At 45.1% G+C, this 23,990-nt stretch overlaps 1 protein-coding gene across 11 annotated transcripts in view; it reads right to left on the bottom strand.

Moving 5' to 3' along the window:
• Positions 1–12,325, bottom strand: part of phf21ab (PHD finger protein 21Ab) — a 31,488-nt gene extending 19,163 nt beyond the window's left edge. For 10 of the 11 annotated variants that reach the window (XM_070971639.1, XM_070971642.1, XM_070971631.1 and 7 more), the window contains exons 1-7: positions 12,097–12,305; positions 6,579–6,618; positions 5,906–5,957; positions 5,544–5,633; positions 5,266–5,298; positions 5,076–5,141; positions 471–623 (exon numbers count right to left, since the gene is read on the bottom strand). In XM_070971639.1, the coding sequence (XP_070827740.1) occupies positions 471–623; positions 5,076–5,141; positions 5,266–5,298; positions 5,544–5,633; positions 5,906–5,947 (384 nt within the window). In that variant the 5' untranslated portion in view covers positions 5,948–5,957; positions 6,579–6,618; positions 12,097–12,305. Of the gene's footprint in view, positions 1–470; positions 624–5,075; positions 5,142–5,265; positions 5,299–5,543; positions 5,634–5,905; positions 5,958–6,578; positions 6,619–12,096 lie in introns of all 11 variants that reach the window. The other variant, XM_070971641.1, reaches the window with a different exon arrangement.
• Between the last annotated feature and the right edge of the window lie 11,665 nt (positions 12,326–23,990).

Raw genomic sequence — 23,990 nt, 5'->3', positions numbered from 1 at the left:
ATGTGAATTTGATTTTCAGCATCAGATACAAAAATGTGTTATTTTTACTGAAGATTTCAACGTTTGCTGTTTTCACTGGATGTCAGTAAATGTATTTAATCTGACTGAACCATTAGCCTTGACCAATGTCTCACCTACCAAAGACTTCAGTCATGCACAAATTGGTTGCCAGGACACATCTGTATTGCCATCCAATCAAAAAAAGTCAATGCAGCATCACATGCTGGCCTCTACATGCAGCACTATACTCTACAGGCTGTCTTTTTTATAAATACGCTATTTTCTCAGAGACAATTAACTGTATAAAGCCGACCAAAGCCGTCTGGTTAAGTGTCAATCAGAAGCTAGAAGTTCATGGTAGTGTGATATTACATCTACAGTCAAAGAGAGCAGGTGTAGGTGTGTGTGTGTGTGTGTGTGTGTGTGTGTGTGTGTGTGTGTGTGTGTGTGTGTTTGTGTGTGTTTCCTACCTGCTGTAGTCCTCCAGGTATCTGCTGGCTCTGCAGCAGGTTGGCCGGCTTGATGTCGCCGCCTGCTGGAGGAGTTTGGACATGCAGCTGCAGCTTTGCCTCCGGCTCCTGCTTCACCAACAGCTCCTTCCTCAGCTGCTCCACCACCTTTTTCTACAGGAGGAGTGGAGAGGAGGAGAGGTTGAACAAACCATGAGTAAGAGTTTACAGCACTTTGTATTCAGACTCTCAGACCTGTTTCTGACCAGGTGTTTGACCAGGTGAGTGAGTGGCCGCTCAGACCAGAGAAGAGCTTTATAAGAGCAGTCCATTTAACTTTAACTGACATACCAAAATCCATGTATCCTTTGTTTAAAGTGATTATACTGGGGGTTGTGGGGGAAACGAACACCTAACCAAACTCACATATAAAAACAGATTTAAGCCTCTTGTTAAACAGAATCAGACACAGTGACGCTGTCTTCATTCAAAATAATGCACAACATATAGGCGGTGGCTCTAACTTTAAGGATGTTATTCAGTTTTATTTCTTATCAACTAATCTCACGTTTACTCAAATCAACGTGTCATTGTGTCTCTCAACACCGTCTGACTTCCTGTCTGTCAGCTCAAAGCTCATTGGTTCCTGCTGACGACTTAAATCTTTAAATATTTAGTTTCATGTTTAAGAGCTTCATCATCTCCTCAAACAGCTGCTCGCTGTGGTTTTATCACTCAAACTGGAGGACATGGAGCATCTGTGGGGACTACTTTCAGCGGCGGATGAATCCTCGTTTGGTGCTGTGCTGTGTGTGTGTGTGTGTGTGTGTGTGTGTGTGTGTGTGTGTGTGTGTGTGTCATAATAAACTACAGTGTGTGTGTTCATGGTGATGAAGAACAATGGTGAGGCTCACTGAGGAGTTTTAAAGGAGCTCAGAGGAAGAAGATCAATGAGCTGATACAAACACTGAGCTGTTAGCGGTTAGCAGTTAGCATTCAGTGTTTGAGTCTGAACATGAGACCTGACGGTGAGAAAAAAGAGGCAACCACCAGACTGATCTGTTAAGACGGCTTTTAGTGTCCTCAGCTGAGTCCAATGAACTGTTTTCATTCTGAAAATGTGACATGAAAGAATAAATAAGAACAGATGGGAGCAGAGGACGCTCTGTGCTGCAGCACGTCCAGTCTCTGAAGTTACGACATGAATGCATTCAGTTCATCGCAGTGCTGACAAATCTGACCTGTGAAGGCCTGCAGCACTGCTGCATCAGCCGATTCAACAAGATACCAAGCACCAAGAGGACGGAGCGTCGGACTGATCCACAGGAAGAGACGCTCATCAGCGACTCCTCTGAAAGGGTCAATAATCGATAATTGTTGCAGATGTAACTCTCAGCCCCGCTACTATCACTGCTCCCATCTGATTGGCTGCCACCGCGACTCGTTCTGGGACTGGAGCGACGAAGAGGAGAAGAAACGGGACGGCGGTGAACATTGTGATGAAGAGTACAGAGCAGAGGGTCGCACAGACACAAAGCACACACAAAGCACACACTTCAGCACACACACAAAGCAGCGCTGACGTACGCATCCAGGACGAAGATAAAGCACAGCTGTTGCTTAGCAACACTTGACTCTCAAGCAGCATCTCAATGCAGCGACACACGCCGTCATGAATAGGCCTGAAAAGAGAAACCAGACTGAAAGTGCCCGTTCCCCCTTTCAGAGAGCAGTTTGACCTGCAGCCGGCACGCCTTCGTCTGCTGGGGGGGGGGGGCATTCACGGCTCAGGATGAAGCTGAGCTCATCAGGCGTGTTTTTAAAGCATCGGTTCACCCAAATCACAACGAAGCACACTTTCTATTCAACCTCTGCTGCTTCAGTCATGCAGATGAAGCTTCATGTGCCGAATGTGTGAGACGAGTCACCTTCACGATTTACGGTTGGGTTTGAAGCTTTGAAAACTGTTTGAACAGGAAGCAGAAGCAGGACGGTTTGTGAGAGTCAGCATCGTCCACAGAGCGTGAAGCTGTCCACGGCGAGGTCTGGAGGTCCACGAGCGAGCACTGAAACATTTCTGGAGAGACGTGTTGACTTCTCTGCTGGCGTGTAGCGTGGCACATATTCCAGCCTTCATCAGTAAACTCACTGCTCTTCATCACCTCTGCCTGAACTCATCTCTATGAGGGTCTGCATCTTATCTGAGCAGACGTATGGACGTTCATCCACGATGGACGGAGCTGCTTACTGAATGTGTCACTGCTGCAGTGCCACCTGCTGACGGTGCTGTCCAACCAGCAGCTACACCATGAAAACCAGCTCGTTTTCATGACGCTGATCGTGTCCGTCACCTCACCAGTGCTTCACCGGTCTACTGTCACACCTGGAACAGGTAAGTGGCTCTTTAAATCTAAGAGCAACAGAAGCTCCAAGACAAACACAGAGACAGCTTCTGGGGCTAGAACTGGTCTGACTGCACACACATTCCTCAGCTGGAACTGTTGCCGTCAAACAGTCTGCAGGCATCAGGCCAGTTGAAACTAGTCTCCAAAGCTCCTCCAGGGTCTCATTTACATTTCCCCGCACCAAGTTTCAGCAGGTCCCCTGCAAACACTTTCACCTGCTTCACCTTTGCTTCATGAGTGGAGCTCTGAGCCGCTGCAGGCTGACGGTGCTCACGGGACAGAAGACAACTGGATGAGGACTTTTTGTTCTTGATGCCACAAAGGTTCCAGTCCAAGAAGGACGAAAACAGTCGGAGAGTCAAACACTAAGACATGTTTTAAACTGACAGACGTTTGTCTTCGTGTCGGGAGAAGAAGAATCTAACTTACGGACAATGAAAGAACACAAGGAAGAGTTTCCCAAACTGTTGAATCCGTCCTTCATGTCTTCAGGCCTGAGTCTGAGTCTGGCTTGTTTTCACGTGTGAGCTGCAGACAGACGAGGAGCCAAAAACTGCAGCAGACAGTTCATCATCCTCCTTCACAGACTCTCGGTGATGAAGGCGTTCAGCCATTAACATCCTCCTCCTGCCTGCATTTCATTTGCATGTTAACGTCTCCAGACCGGCTGCGACGGTCGCAGCGCTGCCGCTGTAACTCGGTGTTGAGACAGCGTTGCAGTGATTGTCTGAAAACACCTTGAATTGTTATGTAAGCCGTCCGGCAGCACAGACTCGACCCCAGCTTCTATTTTTACTGACGATCTGCTTCATGTGTCCTCAGCACATTTCAAAACAACACTCAGAGACATCGGCTGAACGTCTTCATGTGCTTCAGACAAGCTTTAAAGAACTCATTCGACAACTAGTTGCTCTAATAACACTGATCTGGCAGCAGCAGTGTTTGACTGTAAGACATGAAGACAAACAGGGACATATGTAGGGAGGGGATAAAAATAGGAAGTGCACTGAAAGTGGTTAAATAAAGACAAAAACACAACGTGGGACACAACAAAAGATGTGGACAGAATCAGGAGTCTTCAGACGAGAGGTAAGAGGAAGACGCCGATGAGGAAGGTGGTCAAACTGTCTCCACGCAAACGGTGTCGGCTCAGTTAAGACGACACCGGAGTGGACGGGGGGACGTTCAAAGCATCACTGGAATCTGATTGGCTTCCACTGGTCCCCTGACACCAGAATCAGAAGGTGATCACTGGCTCTTTAGTGTCAAGGACGGATTATCAAATGGACCTGACAGGACCAGAGGCCCCAGGGCCCCCACCTGAGGGGACTGCTGACACGTCCTGTTGGACAGTCAATCAGACAGCCACAGAGAGACTCAAAACAGCCACAAAGAGAAGAAAAAACTGCAGAGACGACCTGCTTCAGTCTCGTGCTTCACTTGTTTTAGCATCTGTAAAGTGAAAACATCAGACTTCCACTCAGAGGCACCTGCGTCCTGCTCGTAGTCCATTAGAAAACTCTCTCTCCTGATTGGCAGCTGGACGGAGGAGGAGGAGTCTGGAGCAGCGTCTGGAGTTTATGTGACTTCACTAACCAATCAGACCACAGAGCAGCTTCATGATTCTGAGTCTCTGGGAAAGTTCAGATCCTGTCGTCTCGTTTTCAGAGCGATGAAGCAGGAACAGATAATCAAGAAGTGATCTGACTCGATGTGACTCGATTGATTCTTGACTGAATCAAATCTTCATACTTGGCGCGCCGAGGCCTCATCACCTGAATGTCTCCCCCATCGCTCCGTCAACATGAAGGACATGTCTGTGGTCAGTTTGGACAGACGGAACGAATCACAGCTACCGACATCCTTTTAAGCCGATCAGCGAGCAGACGTGCGATTCAAGACAGAAAACAGGTACCTGCTGAGCACGCCACGAACACCACACCTGGAAACCAGCTGTGTGTGTGTGTCCGTGTGCATGTGTCTGTGTGCATGTGTGCGTGCATGTGCATGTGTGCGTGCATGTGCATGTGTGTGTGCGTGTCCGTGCGTGTGTGTGTCTGTGTGTGTGTGCGCGTCCGTGAGTGAGTGTGTATGTGCGTGTGTATGGTGCATGCGTGTGTGTCTGTTTGTGTGTGTGTAAGTGTACATGTGCATGCGTGTGCCTGGGTGTGTGTGCGTACATGTGCCTGAGCGTGTGTGTGTCACCTGGTGAACCACCCACCTGCTTCTCACTGAGCGCTGTGATCTTGGCCTGAAGTTCGTGGAGCTGCTTCTTCAGATCTGCGTTCTGAAAAAAGTCAAAACAAATTCACGTAAATGTTTAAGTTTTCTTCGTCATCGTCATCGTCGGTCTGCTGAGCTAACGAACACGATGTGAGAAAAACAGTCGTTAACAGGTGTGGTGCCGTTACCTGAGGGTCCTGCTTCATCTGGGCAACCAGTTTCTGCAGAGGAAGACAAGAGACATTCAGAAGGAGCGAATCACACTGCTTCACTTTCTGGACAAATCAGAGTGAATGATGAGGTTATTGTTATGTTTGTATGACATCACAGCGAGCGTGACTGATCGCTCTGATCGACTCATCTCAGCCCGAATCAGCTGACTAACAGCTGAGGAGGGGAAGCGCGTCGGTCTGACGCTGCAGAAGTCTGACCCGACGGAGCGACCGGCCCTGGAAACACCTCCTACCTGATGGATCTGGATCTCCACCTTCAGAGCCTCCTGTAACGTCTGTAGTTCCATCATGGATCCAGTCAGTCTGCCAGCCGATCGATCAGCCTGCGCACACACACGCACACACACGCGTTTAACAAACAACACTGGTTGTGGTCCTGGCTGTTGTCACGGTAACCCGAGGGACAGTCCAATCAGGACTTCCGGTGTGACGCTGACAAACACTTTGCTGTCAAGGTCAAACGAGGTCACAGGAAGTCTCGTCCAATCAGAAACAGAGTGTCAGTAAACTTTCAGTCTCACCGTCACAGACAGGAAATACTGCAGGAGTACTGCAGTACTGAATACTGTGTAGTGTGTACAGTGTGTGTGTTTACCTGAACACCGTCTCCAGTAGGAAAACCATCCAACTGAAGCATTAAAGTGCCGCTGAAACGAAAGGGAACACAGCCGACGTCAGCTCCTCTTCCTCACTCAGACAGAAGCTTGATGAAGTCATTATTACAGCTGTTTGAGGTGAATTCACACACACACTGAGTGACAACATGAACGTGTGTGTGAAGTACGTTTCCGACAGCAGAGTCAGACTGATCTGTACTTCATTTAAATATTAAAACACGTCACTTTTATCTCTGAAGACAAGAGTGGACGTGTCTTCATCAAAAGCCGTGTGTCTGAAGGGCGTCAGTGAATGTGTGTGTGCTCGCTAACTCAAAGCTAACACACTGAGAGCGTTCATGACTGCTGATGAACTCATGAACACATGAACAAACGAAGGAGGAAGTTTATCTAACCGAACACGTTACTGTAAAAAGTAGCTTCCAAACTTTGAAGTACTTCATGGTAACTTTACTCTTCAGAGCTAAAACCACCTGGATGACAGGTGACAGCCCTTAAAGGGCCAGCGCGCAGGACTGATCTGGACGTGAGGCTGCCGGTTGCAACCAGTTTCTTCCCATAGATTCCCTCCATCCTCCACATTGGACCTCTAAATCATTACTGTGGTTGACGTTTTGTCCGTCTTTGATGTCATAGATGTTCAGTACTCACCACCTGGCTGTGGGACTGGACTCCACCCCTCTGTGCTGCCCTGTCACACAGAACAAACGCACAGCGTTACAGACGCAGACTGAAACTTAGAACAACACAAACGAGCTCGAATCCCCTTTTAAGAGGACAGACGAGGACATGAGGTCTAACGGGAGTCATGTCCAGCTGGTCTTCACGTCCACTCGTTTCTGTCCCCGTCCATCATTTGCTGTCCACATTCAGCTTCTGTCACATCTGTCTCTACCTGCTGCAGCAAACACCTGCATCTGAGGCTGCTTCCTGTTTCCTGTTTACACGTCATTGATCTGTCACGTGATCAGTGAATCACAAATCAATCGACCCAGTGTGGATCAATACTACATGGACAGCCGTGGGACAAGTACACAGGTCCTTTACTCAAGTTTCAGTATCAACACAACAATGTCAAAATACTTCATCACAAGTAAAATCTTCCATTCATCATCGTACTGCAGTATTATCAGCTTCATGTAGTAAAAGTACCACAGTATTATTTAAAAGTACCGCAGTACTATCAGTTTCATGTAGTAAAAGTACTACAGTACTGTCACTTCATGTAGTAAAAGTACTGCAGTACTATCAGCTTCATTTAATAAAAGTACTGCAGTACTATCACTTTCATGTAGTAAAAGTACTGCAGTACTATCAGTTTCATGTGGTAAAAGTACTGCAGTATTATCAGCTTCATGTAGTAAAAGTACCACAGTACTATCAGTTTCATGTAGTATAAGTACTACAGTATTATCAGCTTCATGTAGTAAAAGTACTGCAGTACTAACAGTTTCATGTAGTAAAAGTACTGCAGAATTGTCAGCTTCATGAAGTAAAAGTACTGCAGTATTATCAGCTTCATGTAGTAAAAATACTGCAGTACTAACAGTTTCATGTAGTTAAAGTACTGCAGTATTATCAACTTCATGTAGTAAAAGTGCCGCAGTACTATCAGCTTCATGTAGTAAAAGTACTGCAGTACTATTAGTTTCATGTAGTAAAAGTACTGCAGAATTGTCAGCTTCATGAAGTTAAAGTACTGCAGTATTATCAGCTTCATGTAGTAAAAGTACTGCAGTACTATCAGTTTATGTAGTAAAAGTACTACAGTATTATCAGCTTCAAGTAGTAAAAATACTGCAGTACTGTCAGCTTCATGTAGCAAAAGTACTGCAGTACTGTCAGCTTCATGTAGTAAAAGTACTGCAATATTATCAGTTTCATGTAGTAAAAGTACTGCAGTATTATCAGCTTCATGTAGTAAAGGTACTGCAGTATTATCAGCTTCATGTAACAAAACTACAGTAGTAGTGTCAGCTTGATGTAGTAAAAGTACAGCAGTATTATCAGCATTATGCAGTAAAAGTACAGCAGTACAGTCAGCTCCATGCAGTAAAAGAACAGTAGTATAGTCAGCGTTATGCAGTAAAAGTACAGCAGTACAGTCAGCGTTATGCAGTAAAAGTACAGCAGTACAGTCAGCTCCATGCAGTAAAAGTACTGAGTGTGCAGTTAAGAACTTCAAATACTTCATGTACTGTGAGTTAGTTTAGGCCAGTGGGGCCAAACTGAGTAAGAAGTACTGAGGAGCAGCACATGGAAATACTCAAGTACAAGAACCTCAAAATACTCAAACTGTTTGTTCCACCACAGAAAAAGTACTTCACTCAAACTCAACCCAGAGTTTTTTATGTTACTGACAGTTTATTTACTTTGATTCAGGTTCAAGTGAAATCTGGACATTTTGACTCAGTTCTGGACAAACAAGCTCATGTTTGACCGTCAATCTGTCCAGATTTCCTGTCCCTGACTGTCCACCGCTGACGCTCACCCGAGTTTGAGTGAAGAGCAGCTGTCTGACTCTGTGAGGACATACTACACGCTACCTTCAACACGTCCTCCAGAGACACAGGTAGGACATGTGGTCAGTCCCAGTGTCCACAGACATCAACAGAAGTATCAGACACGTCAAACACAAATCGTCTTTTCAGGATGTTCTTCAGCAAACAAAGGACAAACTCTGCGTCCTCATCATTTACCCTGTCATCATTCACCCTGTCATCGTTTACCCTGTCATCGTTAACCGTGTCATCGTTTACCCTGTCATCATTCACTCTGTCATTGTTTACTCTGTCATCGTTTACCCTGTAATGATTCACCCTGTCATCGTTTACCCTGTCATCGTTTACCTGTCATCATTCACTCTGTCATTGTTTACTCTGTCATCATTCACCCTGTCATCATTCAACCTGTCATCGTTTACCCTGTCATCATTCACTCTGTCATCAATCACTCTGTCATTGTTTACTCTGTCATCGTTTACTCTGTCATCATTCACCCTGTCATCGTTTACCTGTCATCATTCACCCTGTCACCATTCACCCTGTCATCGTTTATCCTGTCATCATTCACTCTGTCACCCTGTCATCGTTCACTCTGTCACCCTGTCATCATTCACCCTGTCATCATTTACTCTGTCACCCTGTCATCATTCACCCTGTCATTGTTTAGCCTGTCATCATTTACTCTGTCACCCTGTCATCATTCACTCTGTCATCATTCACCCTGTCATCATTCACCCTGTCATCAAACCTCCTCCATCGCTGAACATTAACTCAGACTAACTTTAAGGTGAATCTGTATTTGAGCTCAACACGTCCACGTCCACGCACGGAGAACGTCTCCAGCTGACTCCTGTCCAGTCCACAAACAGAGAGTCCTCTGTTGACCCTTCAGTCCACTGAAGACACAGCACAGCCCGTCAGACGGCGTGTCTTCGCTCTGTCGGGACGTCCCGCTCAGGTGGTTTTGTCCTGACGTGACGTTCTGAGCTTCCACCTCAAAGCTCATCAGGGATGGGATCTGAACCGTCCAAACGTTGCTTCAACCAAACTCTGAAGTCCTGATTCAAACCCATAAAGCTGATCAATCCTAAATTATTGATCGGACTCCGACGAGCGTCTGACCGGAACGAGAGGTCTCACTCTGCTGGAGAACACCAACACTGACGACAGAGTGACGCCTCGTCCACCTCACAAACAATCTTTGATGACGTCAGCTGGCAGCGAGCGCACAAACGACCACGGACGAGTTCCCGTCAGATCCCGTCAACGCGTCCAGACTGACCAAGTTCACACTTCAGACGCCATCAAGTGTGTCGGAGGACCACATCCGGTCCACGGGCCGCAGTTTGCCCACCGCCGTCTTCTACTGTCAATCCACAGGTGGAAAGTAACTAAGTACTTTTACTATGTACACGAAGTACTGAACCACGGTCACAGTTCAAAACAGCCATTTAAGTTTCACTGAGCTTCTTCCATTTCATGAAACTTCATACTTTTACTCCAACATTAGTACTGTAAGTATTAGTACTCTGTTTCTTTCAAAGTATAGGCTCATAAAACTTGAGTCCAGACCATAATAAGCACATCTCTGCTCACTTATTGACGGTCAGTCATCACCGATCGGATCCTGATCAGACCAGTTTGTCGTAACGCAGTATCAGCTTCGACCTGAAGGTGGCGACAGACCGCGTTTCATTCACCGACTAGCTGGCGAGCGAGTAGAAGTACACGAGTATTCTCACCTTCATGAAGTTAATGTATCAGCAGCAAAAGTACAGCAGTACTGACAGCTTCACGTAGTAAACGTAAAGCAGTATTTTCAACTTCAAGTAGTATCAGTGGTAAAAGTATAGAAGTATTACCAGCTTCATGCAATAAAAGTAAAGCAGTATTCTCAACTTCAGGTAGTACAAGTACAGCAGTACTGTCAGCTTCCTGCAGTAAAAGTACAGCAGTACTATTGGTTTTACGCAGTAAAAGTACAATAGTATTGTCAGTTTCATGTAACAAAAGTGTAGTAGTATTCTCAACTTTGTGTACTTAAAGTATGTACTTGTATAAGTATTATCAGCTTCATGTAGTAAAAGTATCAGTAGCAAAAGTACAGTATTATTATCTGCTTCATGCAGTAAAAGTACAGTAGCAAAAGTACAGTACTACAGTCAGCCTCATGCAGTAAAAGTACAGCAGTACAGTCAGCGTCATGCAGTAGAAGTACTGTGTGTGCAGTAAAACGTCATGCAGTAGAAGTACTGTGTGTGCAGTAAAACGTCTCCTGTGTCTGATCTGTCAGTTTGTTCAGACTGAAGCTTCAGTGTCAGAGCAGCGTGTTACTGATGGAGCTCCTGCAGGTGGAGCTGCTGCAGGTGGAGCTACTTTAAATACTTCAAATACTCTGAGCTAGTTTAGGCCAGTGGGGCCAAACGTGGGGGTCGGGCCCCTCCAAAGGGTCAGCAGATCGATGCGAGGGGTCGTCAGATGACTGAGAAGAAACAGAGTACTGGTACACAGACCTGCGCGGTATCTGTGACACTTCTCCCTCATTCTGGCTGTTTTTAGTACAAACCGTGTACTTTGATCTCAAACTGTGGTGGAGTGGAGGCACGAGCAGGCGAATCAAAGTGCGCTCGTGTGTGAACACCATCCAGACTGGTTATATCATGCTGCTGACCTCTATGACTAACTCCATGTGTCAGTGATGGAGACGAAGCTCCGGCGGCTCCAGCGGACAAACAGCCTCTCTGGAGCCCCGCGCAGAGCCTCCTTGGCCGGGGCCCGGCGGCGGGGACGCGCTGCCGGTTAATTGGAGTAATTGCTCCCTGGGTGGGACGCGAACTTGTCTGGATAAACTTCCATCAGCATCGCATGCCGTCGCAGAGGCCCCGAAAAAGCGAGAAATGAAGCTAAAATGGAGGTTTGACGGAGGGAGCCGCTGAGAGCTTCAGCTGCGGGACTTCACTCACTGAAAAGTGTGTTTTTGTTTCGGCGGTCAAATAAATGTTTTATAACCTTCTTATTGAGCCACTATGGCCGTCTGGATGCTCTATCTCTCCCTCTCAATTCACGCAGCCGCCTCGCGTCGTCCTCGCGGCGCCGTAAACTGGCGCGTTTCGGGGGATTATCGGGGTCCTGGGTGTTTTTCGGTGTTGGTAAAATCATCCGAAGCGACCCTCACACATCCGACATTGCTCCGTCTGAGGCTGAGAACAAGTGGATAACGTTAGCTGTAGCCGCTAATGCTAACCATCCTGTTAGCTGCTCCGGCTAACGCTGCCAGCCACGCTGATAACTTACATCAAAGATAAATATTAGCGTCGTTGGCGGCGATATGAAAGAAAAAGAGAGTGGAAATAAAGAAACGAGCACAGGAAGGGTCCCAGAAGACGCCATCTTTCAGAATTATGACACCGAGCAGGCGTTGGTGGCTCTAAGTTCTATCGGCCCCTTGTCCTCCAGAATATCAACTCCTAGAATAAGAAACAGAGCAGCTAAACACACAGAAACACAGAGGAAGAGCAGAATCCAGCTAAAGACGAGCTGCAGCTCACACACCTGCTCACACACACCGACAAACACACCGATCCAGCCCCGGAGCCGAGCACAGGTGAAGTTTGACAGGAGAGAAAATTAAAGTTATGAAATTAAAAAAGCCAATGTGCACTTACTCAGCAGCAGTCCTCCTCTAGATTAATTAAATATATATGTATAAGAAGCCGATCCACGATGGAATAACAGCACACAAACAGTCCGGCTGACTCCTTCCCGCGGAGCTTTATTTTGTTGCTGTATTTTATATTTAGTTTTAGTAAATTTGTGTAAAAATCAGAGAAACTGAAGCTACAAAACAAGAAGAACTCTTCTTCAATCTCATTCAGCTCAGCCGCAGCACAGCACAGATCCCTGCGCCGCGGAGCTGGAGGAAGGGAGACAAAAACTACTTACACGTCCACCCAATGCTCGTTTATCCGCGACAAAGCGTTTGATATTTGTGCGTGTTGTTGTTAAAGTTCGTTCAATTGAGCCGATCAGCGACGCGACGTGCGGAGAAAAGGTGTTCGAAAAGCGGACTACTTTTTGTGTCGGTGCGGCGAATTTATTTCACTTTGCCTAAGGAACGGCGGTGCTGCGACTCCCATTGCCTAGGGAAAAAACCCGGATGTAAACTCAGTGAAACTCTATGGAGAGAAAGTCGGCACACACACACACATGCCACGCGCACACACACACACAAACACACACTCACACGCCACAGAACTCGGCGGAGCAGCGGAGCAGTTTGTTGTGGAGTGTGAAGGACTGACTGCCGTCCTTCTCTGATTCTCCTCCGCGGAACCAGAACCGGGCGGTCCGCCCTCCGCCTTCCGCCGTTCAGGCTCCATGTCCGGCTGCTCGCTGCTGGAGCTGCCGCACTGTTGCACTTTGTGGAGGAGGAGGAGGACGGGTGGCGCGGCCTCTTCATCACTGCCTCAGTGGCTTCAGGGTGTCCTGCCGTTCAAAGAAATAAACCGGGGCTGCAATGGAGCTCAGCCCAGTTCACGTCCCAAAACATGACTGAAGTACCATTTGAGGTACTTGTACGTTACTTCATACACACTCCACTGCTCGTGTCTGACTTCAAAGATTAAGATTTACATAAAAACACATGATGATGTGAAATATGATCTACTGCCACCAACAGTGTATGAAGTCATTCAAATGAGCAACAAAGGTTTTACATAAAAGTATAAAATGCAGTACTTCAGTACTGACCAGTTACATTAAATTATGATGTCCTATAACATGATTGAGTGTGATAATATGGCATAATAACACTCTGAAGTGTGTTTCTGCACTGCTGCTATTTTGATCTTTTAATAAAAATATAAGTACTGGTTGCTGAGTACATGTACATAAATAAAATGATCATTATTGTGTGTATTTCTGTTTATTTCTATATGCTCTCGTCATGTTTGCTTTAGTCTTGTTTCTGTCAGTGTCAGGGTTCACTGGTAGCTGTTGTGCATCACTGTGTGTACTTTTGTGTACTGTGCAGCTCATTTGCATGTGTGTCACATATGAGTTTGTTTTTTACATAAAAGAAGTGACGAGTTGTTCATTCGTTATATAAATAAATATATATTGTATTATAATATATAATACCGTTATATAAATATTGACTAGCAGTCATGGACTGTAACTAAGTACATTTACTCAAGTACTGTGTTTAAGTACAAATTCAAGGTACCTGTACTTTACTTGAGTATTCCCATTGCATGCTACTTTATCCTTCTACTCCACCACACCTCAGAGTATTGTTTTTTTTACTCCACTACAGTCTCACAGCTTCAGTTACTTGATAATTCTCAGATTACAATTTTCCACATGCAGTGAAAACCACGTATCTCCACATTTGGTGTTTTTAGTGATGAACTGAAGGATGAAGTGTTCGTAAGTGTTGAGAAAAGGCTCCTTACTAAATGAAGTACTAGTACTTTTACTGAAGTAAAGGATCAAAATATTTCTTCCACTGCTGACTGCCCCCTGGTGGGCCTCCTGTGTTTCAAGATTCAAGATTCAAGAAGCTTTATTTATCCCGAGGGAAATTGCTGTGCAGCAGTTGCGATACAAAGTGTAGAAGTAGTACGAGTAAGAGGATAGATAAAACACACAACTAAATGCAACAAAGTGCAGGCACAATTAGAATAATATAGCATGAATAAGGTGAAGAATAACGGAGTAACTAAACACACTAAAATGCAACACTGAATGCAACAAAAGACAGTTAACGTAGGTATATATAATATACAACAATACACACTGCGACGGAGAATTGAATATAAATGAAATATAACAAGTACAGTCTAAAATAACAAGTACAGTCTAAATACAGTAGAATAAAATTAAGTGATAAAGTGATGTGATGAGCAAGAATTAAAGTGAGTGAGTGATTGTTTAAAGTGATGCCAGTGATAAATATGGTAGTAGATAAAAATAAGAAATAAAAATAAAATACAGCAGCAATAAGACAGAATGTCATTATTCTCAGTAATGAACCCAGTCTCTGAATAAAGTGACAGTGAAGATAATGGTAAGAGAAGATAATGGTAAGAAGTGTTAGTGTTAGTGTTTGTGCCACCATGTTGAGATTTATTAAAGTAAATAATCTCATGTTTCATTTAGCACATCAATGAGAGACATAAGGGGTGTTACAGAAGCATTACAGGAGCGTTACAGGAGCATTACAGGAGCGTTACAGGAGCATTACAGGAGCGTTAGAGGAGCATTACAGGAGCATTACAGGAGTGTTACAGGAGCATTACAGGAGCGTTACAGGAGCATTACAGGAGCGTTAGAGGAGCATTACAGGAGCATTACAGGAGCGTTACAGGAGCATTACAGGAGCATTACAGGAGCGTTACAGGAGCATTACAGGAGCGTTAGAGGAGCATTACAGGAGCATTACAGGAGTGTTACAGGAGCATTACAGGAGCGTTACAGGAGCATTACAGGAGCGTTACAGGAGTGTTAGAGGAGCATTACAGGAGCATTACAGGAGTGTTACAGGAGCATTACAGGAGCGTTAGAGGAGCATTACAGGAGCGTTACAGGAGTGTTAGAGGAGCATTACAGGAGTGTTACAGGAGCATTACAGGAGCGTTACAGGAGTGTTACAGGAGTGTTAGAGGAGTGTTAGAGGAGTGTTACAGGAGCATTACAGGAGTGTTACAGGAGCGTTAGAGGAGCATTACAGGAGCATTACAGGAGTGTTACAGGAGCTTTAGAGGAGTGTTACAGGAGTGTTACAGGAGCGTTGGAGGAGTGTTACAGGAGTGTTACAGAAGTGTTAGAGGAGCATTACAGGAGTGTTAGAGGAGCATTACAGGAGTGTTACAGGAGCGTTGGAGGAGTGTTACAGGAGTGTTAGAGGAGTGTTACAGGAGCATTACAGGAGTGTTACAGGAGTGTTACAGGAGCGTTACAGGAGTGTTAGAGGAGTGTTACAGGAGCATTACAGGAGTGTTACAGGAGCATTACAGGAGTGTTACAGGAGTGTTACAGGAGCGTTACAGGAGTGTTACAGGAGTGTTACAGGAGCGTTACAGGAGTGTTACAGGAGCATTACAGGAGTGTTACAGGAGCGTTGGAGGAGCATTACAGGAGCGTAGGAATGCAGTGTACAACATACCTGTTGTCAGTGGTTTTCTGAGGCAGTTATTTTAATCTATTTGTCTCCATGCACTGACTGCAGGAGAAATTTTTCTCTCCACACACACACAGAGGAGCGTTACAGGAGTGTTACAGGAGCGTTACAGGAGTGTTACAGGAGCGTTAGAGGAGCGTTACAGGAGTGTTACAGGAGCGTTAGAGGAGTGTTACAGGAGCGTTACAGGAGCATTACAGGAGCGTTAGAGGAGCGTTACAGGAGTGTTACAGGAGCGTTAGAGGAGTGTTACAGGAGCGTTACAGGAGCATTACAGGAGTGTTACAGGAGCATTACAGGAGCATTACAGGAGTGTTACAGGAGCATTACAGGAGTGTTACAGGAGCTTTAGAGGAGTGTTACAGGAGCATTACAGGAGTGTTACAGGGATGTTAGAGGAGTGTTACAGGAGCATTACAGGAGTGTTACAGGAGTGTTAGAGGAGCATTACAGGAGTGTTACAGGAGCGTTGGAGGAGTGTTACAGGAGTGTTACAGAAGTGTTAGAGGAGCATTACAGGAGTGTTAGAGGAGCATTACAGGAGTGTTACAGGAGCGTTGGAGGAGTGTTACAGGAGTGTTAGAGGAGTGTTACAGGAGCATTACAGGAGTGTTACAGGAGTGTTACAGGAGTGTTACAGGAGCGTTACAGGAGTGTTAGAGGAGTGTTACAGGAGCATTACAGGAGTGTTACAGGAGCATTACAGGAGTGTTACAGGAGTGTTACAGGAGCGTTACAGGAGTGTTACAGGAGTGTTACAGGAGCGTTACAGGAGTGTTACAGGAGCATTACAGGAGTGTTACAGGAGCGTTGGAGGAGCATTACAGGAGCGTAGGAATGCAGTGTACAACATACCTGTTGTCAGTGGTTTTCTGAGGCAGTTATTTTAATCTATTTGTCTCCATGCACTGACTGCAGGAGAAATTTTTCTCTCCACACACAAACACACACACACACACACACAGTGATCATCTGGCCTTCAGTGTGCTTGAGGCCTGTGAGTTACTTTCATTCATGTTTCTGTATCTATTCATCCGTTTCCATCACTTTTTGTATGGTGGAGCTTGAAGCGACTGCAGCTTGCATATTGTTGTACAGCCCTGTGTTGCAGAGTGATAAATAAATGAAACTCGAGCTTTGTGTGTCCTGATAAGATAAGATAAGATAAGATAAGATAAGATAAGATAAGATAAGATAAGATAACACTTTAGTAATCCCCCATAGGGGAAACTTGGGTGTTACAGGCAGCAGCAGTAGTATCAAAAGTATAAGAAGACATAGAAAGGAATAATAAAATCAAAACTCAGTATATACACATTCTGTACAAGAGAGCACAGTGTTTTTCAGTACTGCACATTGGTTAGAAAATATGAAGCAGTACATAGAAGAAAAATATGTATATGTGTAGACTTGATACAAGAACATAGGAACGTAATAATGAAGAAAACTTGTCATATTGTGTGAAATGTGATGACGATGAAAACATAGAACCACACAGTGCAGAGCAGTAAGTATGTGAACACTGTGCTGCAGGAGATAAAACGAGGTGAATCATGAAGTCACTTCTGATCAGTCTGTTGGGTTTGGTCCTATTGTTGAGCTCAGTTGGATCGTTTTGCTGCTGTTTGCAGTCAGCCAGGTGGACAGCTCACCTGCTGAGAGGAGGGACATTCAGAGTTTCCAAAGAAGATTTCAGTGTAAATATGAGTTCTGTTGAATAAATGGAAATTCAATCATTTTTGAAGACAGTAAAACGAAGAGAGAGAAACTAGTTAGACTGAGCAGCAGCCTCACCTGTACCTCTGTGTTCACCTGTGAAAGCTGCAGGATCGATAAAGTTTTATTTTCAAACCAGAATGAAAATACACTTCTGGACACCAGTGTTTAAGTACAATAATGATGAAGTACCTGTTTGAGGAACTTGTACTTTTCCTGGAGTATTTCTATGCTATCTTACCTTATATTTCTACTCCTCTAGTTTTCAGTCAGTTTCACCAGTTTTTTGTACCAATATTATTCCATTTGTTGTTGTCAGATACAGTAAATGATCTATTTCTATTTCTATGATCTATGATCTATTTATTTGTCTGATTCAGTCCATGAATCAATGATCTGTATTGAACATAAAGCAGAAGCTTCACCTCCTATATGTTTTGGAAACAGACACAAAGACGTCTTCAGATTGAGCCTCAGAGGAATTTAAAGGTCACTGATCAAATTGAAGTCTGGAACATGGAAATATTAAAAGCTTGTCTGCTGTAAATCATCACATAAAGGATGAATTTCACAATATTCTCAGACTCTTTCATCTTCATCTGCCTCTCTGCATGTTCCAGCCTCTCGTCTGTCATCAACTTTAGACAAATTTAGTTCTAATTTGAAATTGTTCTCAAATAAATATCAAGTTCTCAGTTTTGTCTTTTCTTCAGATCCTGAATAAACTCCATATGAACACAGTTCAAAGTCAGATTTTTTGCTCAAGTAAAAGTACAAAGTACAAAAAGACACTGCATACTGGAAGCACACAGACTGGACAGACAGAATTTCATTGGTGGAAAAATGACCAGGTGACCTGATTTTTGTCTCACTGCTGCTTTATATTATTTTAGAAAAATAAGAATCTTACTGACAGTGAGGCTTCAGTGTGATTGTTGTGCACGTGACAAATAAAAAACTTGACTCTCGTTAGAAATCTGAGGCAGCTGTGGACAGAAAGACAACATCACATCAATTTTAATATGGAAAATACAACAGACCATGCTAGCATGCTGACACTAACTATGCTAACATGCTGATGTTTAGCAGGGATAATGTTTACCATGTTCACCATCTTAGTGCTCGTCACTCTCATGGGGAAACATGTTTCTGTGGATCTGTAACAAAGGTGATCCAGTGATCTGGTTGGTGGATGAACTTTTCAAATGAACTTTGAAAAGTTCAAACCAACAAAAGAAATTGTTGGTTTCTCTGTAGATAAAAGAGCTTGGTCTGTACCAGCTCTATATGGAAAGTGTCCTGAGACAACTTCTGTTGTGATTTGGCGCTATACAAATAAATAAAATTGAATTGAATTGAATTTTGATGCTTCGAGCGTGACAAACAAAATTTCATCACCTGCTGTTCGTATTCAGCAGTGTGTTTATTTCCATCCATCCATCCATTTTCTATACCGCCTATCTCTTTTGGGGTTGCGGGGGGCTGCAGCCTATCCCAGCTGTCAACGGGTGAGAGGAGGGTACACCCCGAACCAGTTGCCAGTCGATCGCAGGGCAACACAAGAGAAAAACAACCATTCACACTCACTCACACCTAGGGGCAATTTTAGTCACCAATCAAGCTAATGAGCATGTTTTTGGTCTGTGGGAGGAAGCCGGAGTACCCGGAGAGAACATGCAAGCTTCACACAGAGAGGCCCCGCCCAGGGATTGAACCGGCAACCTGTGTTTATTTCCATCACTGCATTTCATTGGTGGGGTTGCAGGATGCTGGCTGATGGGTCCTGGAGACACCTGGTCCTGCAGACACCTGGTCCTACAGACACCTGGTTCTGTAGACACCTGGTCCTGGTAACACCTGGTCCTGGTAACACCTGGTCCTGGTGTTCCCAGCCTGGAGCAGTGAGGTCTTGGCAGTCTTGCAGGTGTAACCTCACTCTCATCCACCCTGATTCCACTGATGCTCTTCCCTCCACGCCTCGTTAATGTTCATTTCTGTCTTTAATTAATTCTCTTTGTTAAATAAATGACCGTAGAAATGTTATTTCTCCCACATCGTGACCTGAGAGCCACGCAGTGACAACCTGGACACATAAAAACAAATGTATCTGCGTGCTCTCATGTCAGTATAGAGAAAGGAGACATTTATTTTGTTGTAAAATATCCTGCAGTCTTCAGTGAAGACAGTTTCTTCGGTCGGTAAACGTACACTGACATCTGTTTCCTGGTGGCTGTTTGAGTTTGGACACTATGCCTGAGAGGAGCCACTAGAGGGAGCCACAGCACAGACCAACCGACGAGTTTGAACGCATCATGGCTTCTCTCTGCTGTCACTTATTTCTTTCATTTTGATTTTTTAGCCTGTATCAGACAGCAGAGAGTGGAGAGGAGAAGGCAGGTGAACAGTAAGGGCACAGGGCTCATGCTCCACCAGGTGAGCTACCTGTACACACCTGCTGTCAGTGATTTCTGTCCTGTTGCTCATCACATACATATTTCACAGAGTTACTAATGTGTCTGTGCTGTTTAACCAACCATTCATTTATTATCAATGCTTTGTGTTACTGCAGCGTATCTCAAAGCCAGGAGGCGAACAAACCCACATGTTTCTGTTGAGTGTGAAAATAAACACATCATGTTCATGAGAGTTGATGTGCAGCAGGTTCACGGTCACAGTAACACATTAACTACAGGACTGACTCAGGAGTGACAGCTCAACACTGCACATGTTGTGACTGTGTGTTTGAAACGGCAGCAGCAGCTTTTCTAATCATATTATTATTATTATCATTATGATTGACATTAGTGACAAATATTAAATGCTGCTGGTTTACAGGGCGGCAAAGGGAGCTGGTCCAGGGTCAAACCCTCGACCCCGGCCCGACCTCTGCGCTCTGTGGACGTTCAGCCGTCCCATCAGTCTCTCAGAGTTTTCTACAGCAGACTAAAAACCCACCTGTCAGACTACCTGTGTGTCGGTCTACCTGTGTGTCAGTCTACCTGTGTGTCAGTCTACCTGTGTGTCAGTTACCTGCGTGTTAGTCTACCTGTGTGTCAGTTACCTGTGTGTCAGTTACCTGTGTGTCAGTCTGCCTGTGTGTCAGTTACCTGTGTGTCAGTCTGCCTGTGTGTCAGTTACCTGTGTGTCAGTCTGCCTGTGTGTCAGTCTGCCTGTGTGTCAGTTACCTGTGTGTCAGTCTACCTGTGTGTTAGTCTACCTGTGTGTCAGTTACCTGTGTGTCATTTACCTGTGTGTCAGTTACCTGCGTGTTAGTCTACCTGCGTGTTAGTCTACCTGTGTGTCAGTTACCTGTGTGTCAGTTACCTGCGTGTTAGTCTACCTGCGTGTTAGTCTACCTGTGTGTCAGTTACCTGTGTGTCAGTTACCTGTGTGTCAGTCTGCCTGTGTGTCAGTTACCTGTGTGTCAGTCTGCCTGTGTGTCAGTCTGCCTGTGTGTCAGTTACCTGTGTGTCAGTCTACCTGTGTGTTAGTCTACCTGTGTGTCAGTTACCTGTGTGTCAGTTACCTGTGTGTCAGTTTCCTGTGTGTTAGTCTACTTAATCAAATCCAATCAGATATTATTTTATGTGAATTACTGTTTTCCCCAGGAGAGTTTTTTTCTGGACCAATCAGCTCGCTCCTTCCTGTGACTGACAGCTGTGCGTGGTGAGTCGTGTGATCCCGGATGCTTTAACCCAATCAGAGAGCAGGGAATCCATCATCTGTAGGGTAATAGCTTCCTGGCCTCATTAGCGACGGCTAACGACGTTACGTCCCCGCCCTCGCCGCGGCTCTGTGTGTTGATTCGTTTTCCAGTTGTGTCTGCTCTCCTTTGAACAGCAGCTCTGGCTTTTTACTCTGCGGAGCTTCTTCTCAGATGTAAGATCACATCTGAATTAAACACATTAAACCAATCAGCGAGCCTTTCATGCTGCGGTGAGCGCGGCGTCTGGCTGTCAGCTGACAGGAGACTCGCTGTGCCGGAAAGCTGCAGACAAACAGAGTGAAAATCTTCAAAGTGAAAGAAAAACAGACACGATGTTGTTTAAGAGCTCGCACAACTTATCTCGACAACACACACACACACACACACCAAACACACTTTATTTAGCAGGCTTTTTATTAGCCTTGCTAGCAGTCACTCTGTGGACGCTCACGTCTGATGCTTCATCGCTTTATTCCAGACTGAACATCTGCTGGATGCTGGAGATGAAATGTGCTTCAGATGTTCATGATCCTTCAGGATGAAGTCTAATATGCTTTTTGATGCTCTGACCGCTCATCAGCGCCATCATCAGGTCAACATGTTCATGTGTCCAACATTTTGATGTATGAGCAAATACCTGCAGAGCTAATGGCATTAGCATCAGCAGTGCTTTGTGTTTGCTGCTATTTAGCTAATGTTAGCATGCTAACATGCTAAACTATGGTGGTGAACATGGTAAACATTACACCTGCTAAACGTCAGCATGTCAGCTTTGTCATTGTGAGCATGTTAGCATTCTGATGTTAGCATTTAGCTCAAAGCACCACTGTGTCTCAGTGCAGCCTCACAGAGCCGTTAGCATCCAGCTGAAATGAATGAGGGGCTAAAGACGGTCTGAAGTCGGCCGTTAAGAGCCGAGCAGTCATTGTGTGAAGTCGATTGATTGCCGGCAGCGTCTTTAAATCTGACACCGCAAAACTGCAGAAGAAGCTTTGGTGCTGTTCGATGAGCCACAAGCAGCTCTGATGGAGTTACAGACAACTTTGGCCTCTTCTGGAAAAATTTTACTGCGTGACTCAAAAAACACAAGCTTTTCAATTAGAGCAAATGGGGTCAGAGGAAACACTCAAACATGCACATTTACCCAGTAAATAAGCACAAGAGGGGAAAACAATGGCTAAAAAACAGTATTTATATGATGTATTAGAAAATAGTACAAAATAAAATGTTCCTGTGAAGTGCGCAGTGAAAAACTAAAGTGTACTAGAGATCAGCCCACAGTACTCTCGAGTACTCGTACTGCAGAGCTCCAGCCTGTGAAGCCGAGTCCGTGCAGTCAGATATCGGCCTCTGATGACATAATCGCAGCTCCACCGTTACTTTTTCAAGCCACGGTGGAAGTGACTCATGACCGCGCTCGTATGAATCAAAGCACATTGTTGACGGTGTTTCATAACGCTCTTTATGTAAGGGAGGGCAGCGGTGATGGAGGGAGGGCAGCGCCGTTTTGGGGGTGGAAGTGAAGCCTCTGTATCTGCCCACTCCCACTGCAGCTCCACCCCACAGCGCTGCAGCGAAGTGAGGCACAAACATCCAAACCGCCTCACCTCCATCAGGTCCAGGTCCAGGTCCAAGTCCGGGTCCGGTTCCGGGTCCAGGTGGAAAACCCTCCCAGCGTCACACCGACAGAAACATGCTCAGCCTGCAAAGTAACAAAGTACATGTACGCAGGTGCTTCAGTACAACTTTGAGCTACTTAACTGGAGTACTTCCATTTTATCCTACATTCACTGCAGTCGATCTCTGATGTCTGACTTTGTTCAAAGACACGTTTTCCACAAACCGGCAGCTCACGTGTTTCATTTCAGCAACAGTTCAAGCTCAAACACGTAAAAGTAAACGGTACTTACAAAAAACAGAAGCTGACAATACTGCAGTACTTTTACTGCATGAAACTGAAGGTACCTCTGTACTTTTACTGCAGATACTTCTACTACATGAAGCTAACAATACTTTAGATATTTCCGCAGGTATGCATGTATTTTTACGTTGTTGTGTGTTTTGACGCTTGCTGACAGGGTAAAACTGAAGTATTCGTTGGAGGTTCAGGCTCAGCTATGAAGCTAAAGTGCAGCTGATTCTCTCTGACTGCCACACAGAGACTCGTGAAAGCTGCTGTAGCGCCACCGTCAGGTCAGCATGTTAGCGTGTCCACACAGAGGTGATGACGTTCACATCAGCCTCAGCTGGACTTTGGGTTTCCTGCTAATTAGCTACTGTTAGCATGCTAACATGATACACTGAGATGACCATGGTAGGCATCGCATGTTACCATGTTAGCATTGTCTTGCAGAGCTTGTTAGCGTGCTAATGTTAGCACTTAGCTGTCTCACAGAGCTGCTAGCATGGCTGCAGACTCTCAGTGTGGTTAGCATTTCATCTGGACCTGATTCAACGTGATGAGACTCAGTAATGTTTACTATTGTGAAGAACATCATTCTGACTACTTTTACTTTGGGTACTTTAAACGTCTTGATTCTGACAACTTTGTAAAGATTTGAATGCAGTATTTGTACTTGTGACAGAGTATTTCTGGTGTGGTGCTTTGACTGAGCCGCTGGTTGTTTCGTCTTCCAGCAGAGTTGAAGAAACGCTCGTCTGAGCTCAGCTGACATCTGTCACATCAGTCGAATCGGACAAAGATCTGAGCTCAAATCATGTTTCTCAGTTCTTCAGTCTTGATTCTGCTGATGTTTGCTGTGTGCTGCTTCTCACCAGGTCAGCATGTGTAATACACTTACTGAGGATCTAACAGGAGTACATAATGCCTCTGTGTTACTGGGAGAAGTAATGAGATCACAGTAACCTCCAGGCCAATTATTACAGCCTGTAAGCAGCAGCAGGCCGGCCATCAGCCCCAAACCAGCAGGCTGATGTGATTATGAAGACTGAGACCA

This window comes from Chaetodon trifascialis, chromosome 10, assembly GCF_039877785.1.
Source record: "Chaetodon trifascialis isolate fChaTrf1 chromosome 10, fChaTrf1.hap1, whole genome shotgun sequence".
In the NCBI taxonomy this organism is placed as follows: Eukaryota; Metazoa; Chordata; class Actinopteri; order Chaetodontiformes; family Chaetodontidae; genus Chaetodon; species Chaetodon trifascialis.
Note: the sequence above shows the minus strand (reverse complement) of the source record. Positions and strands in the feature narration are given on the sequence as shown.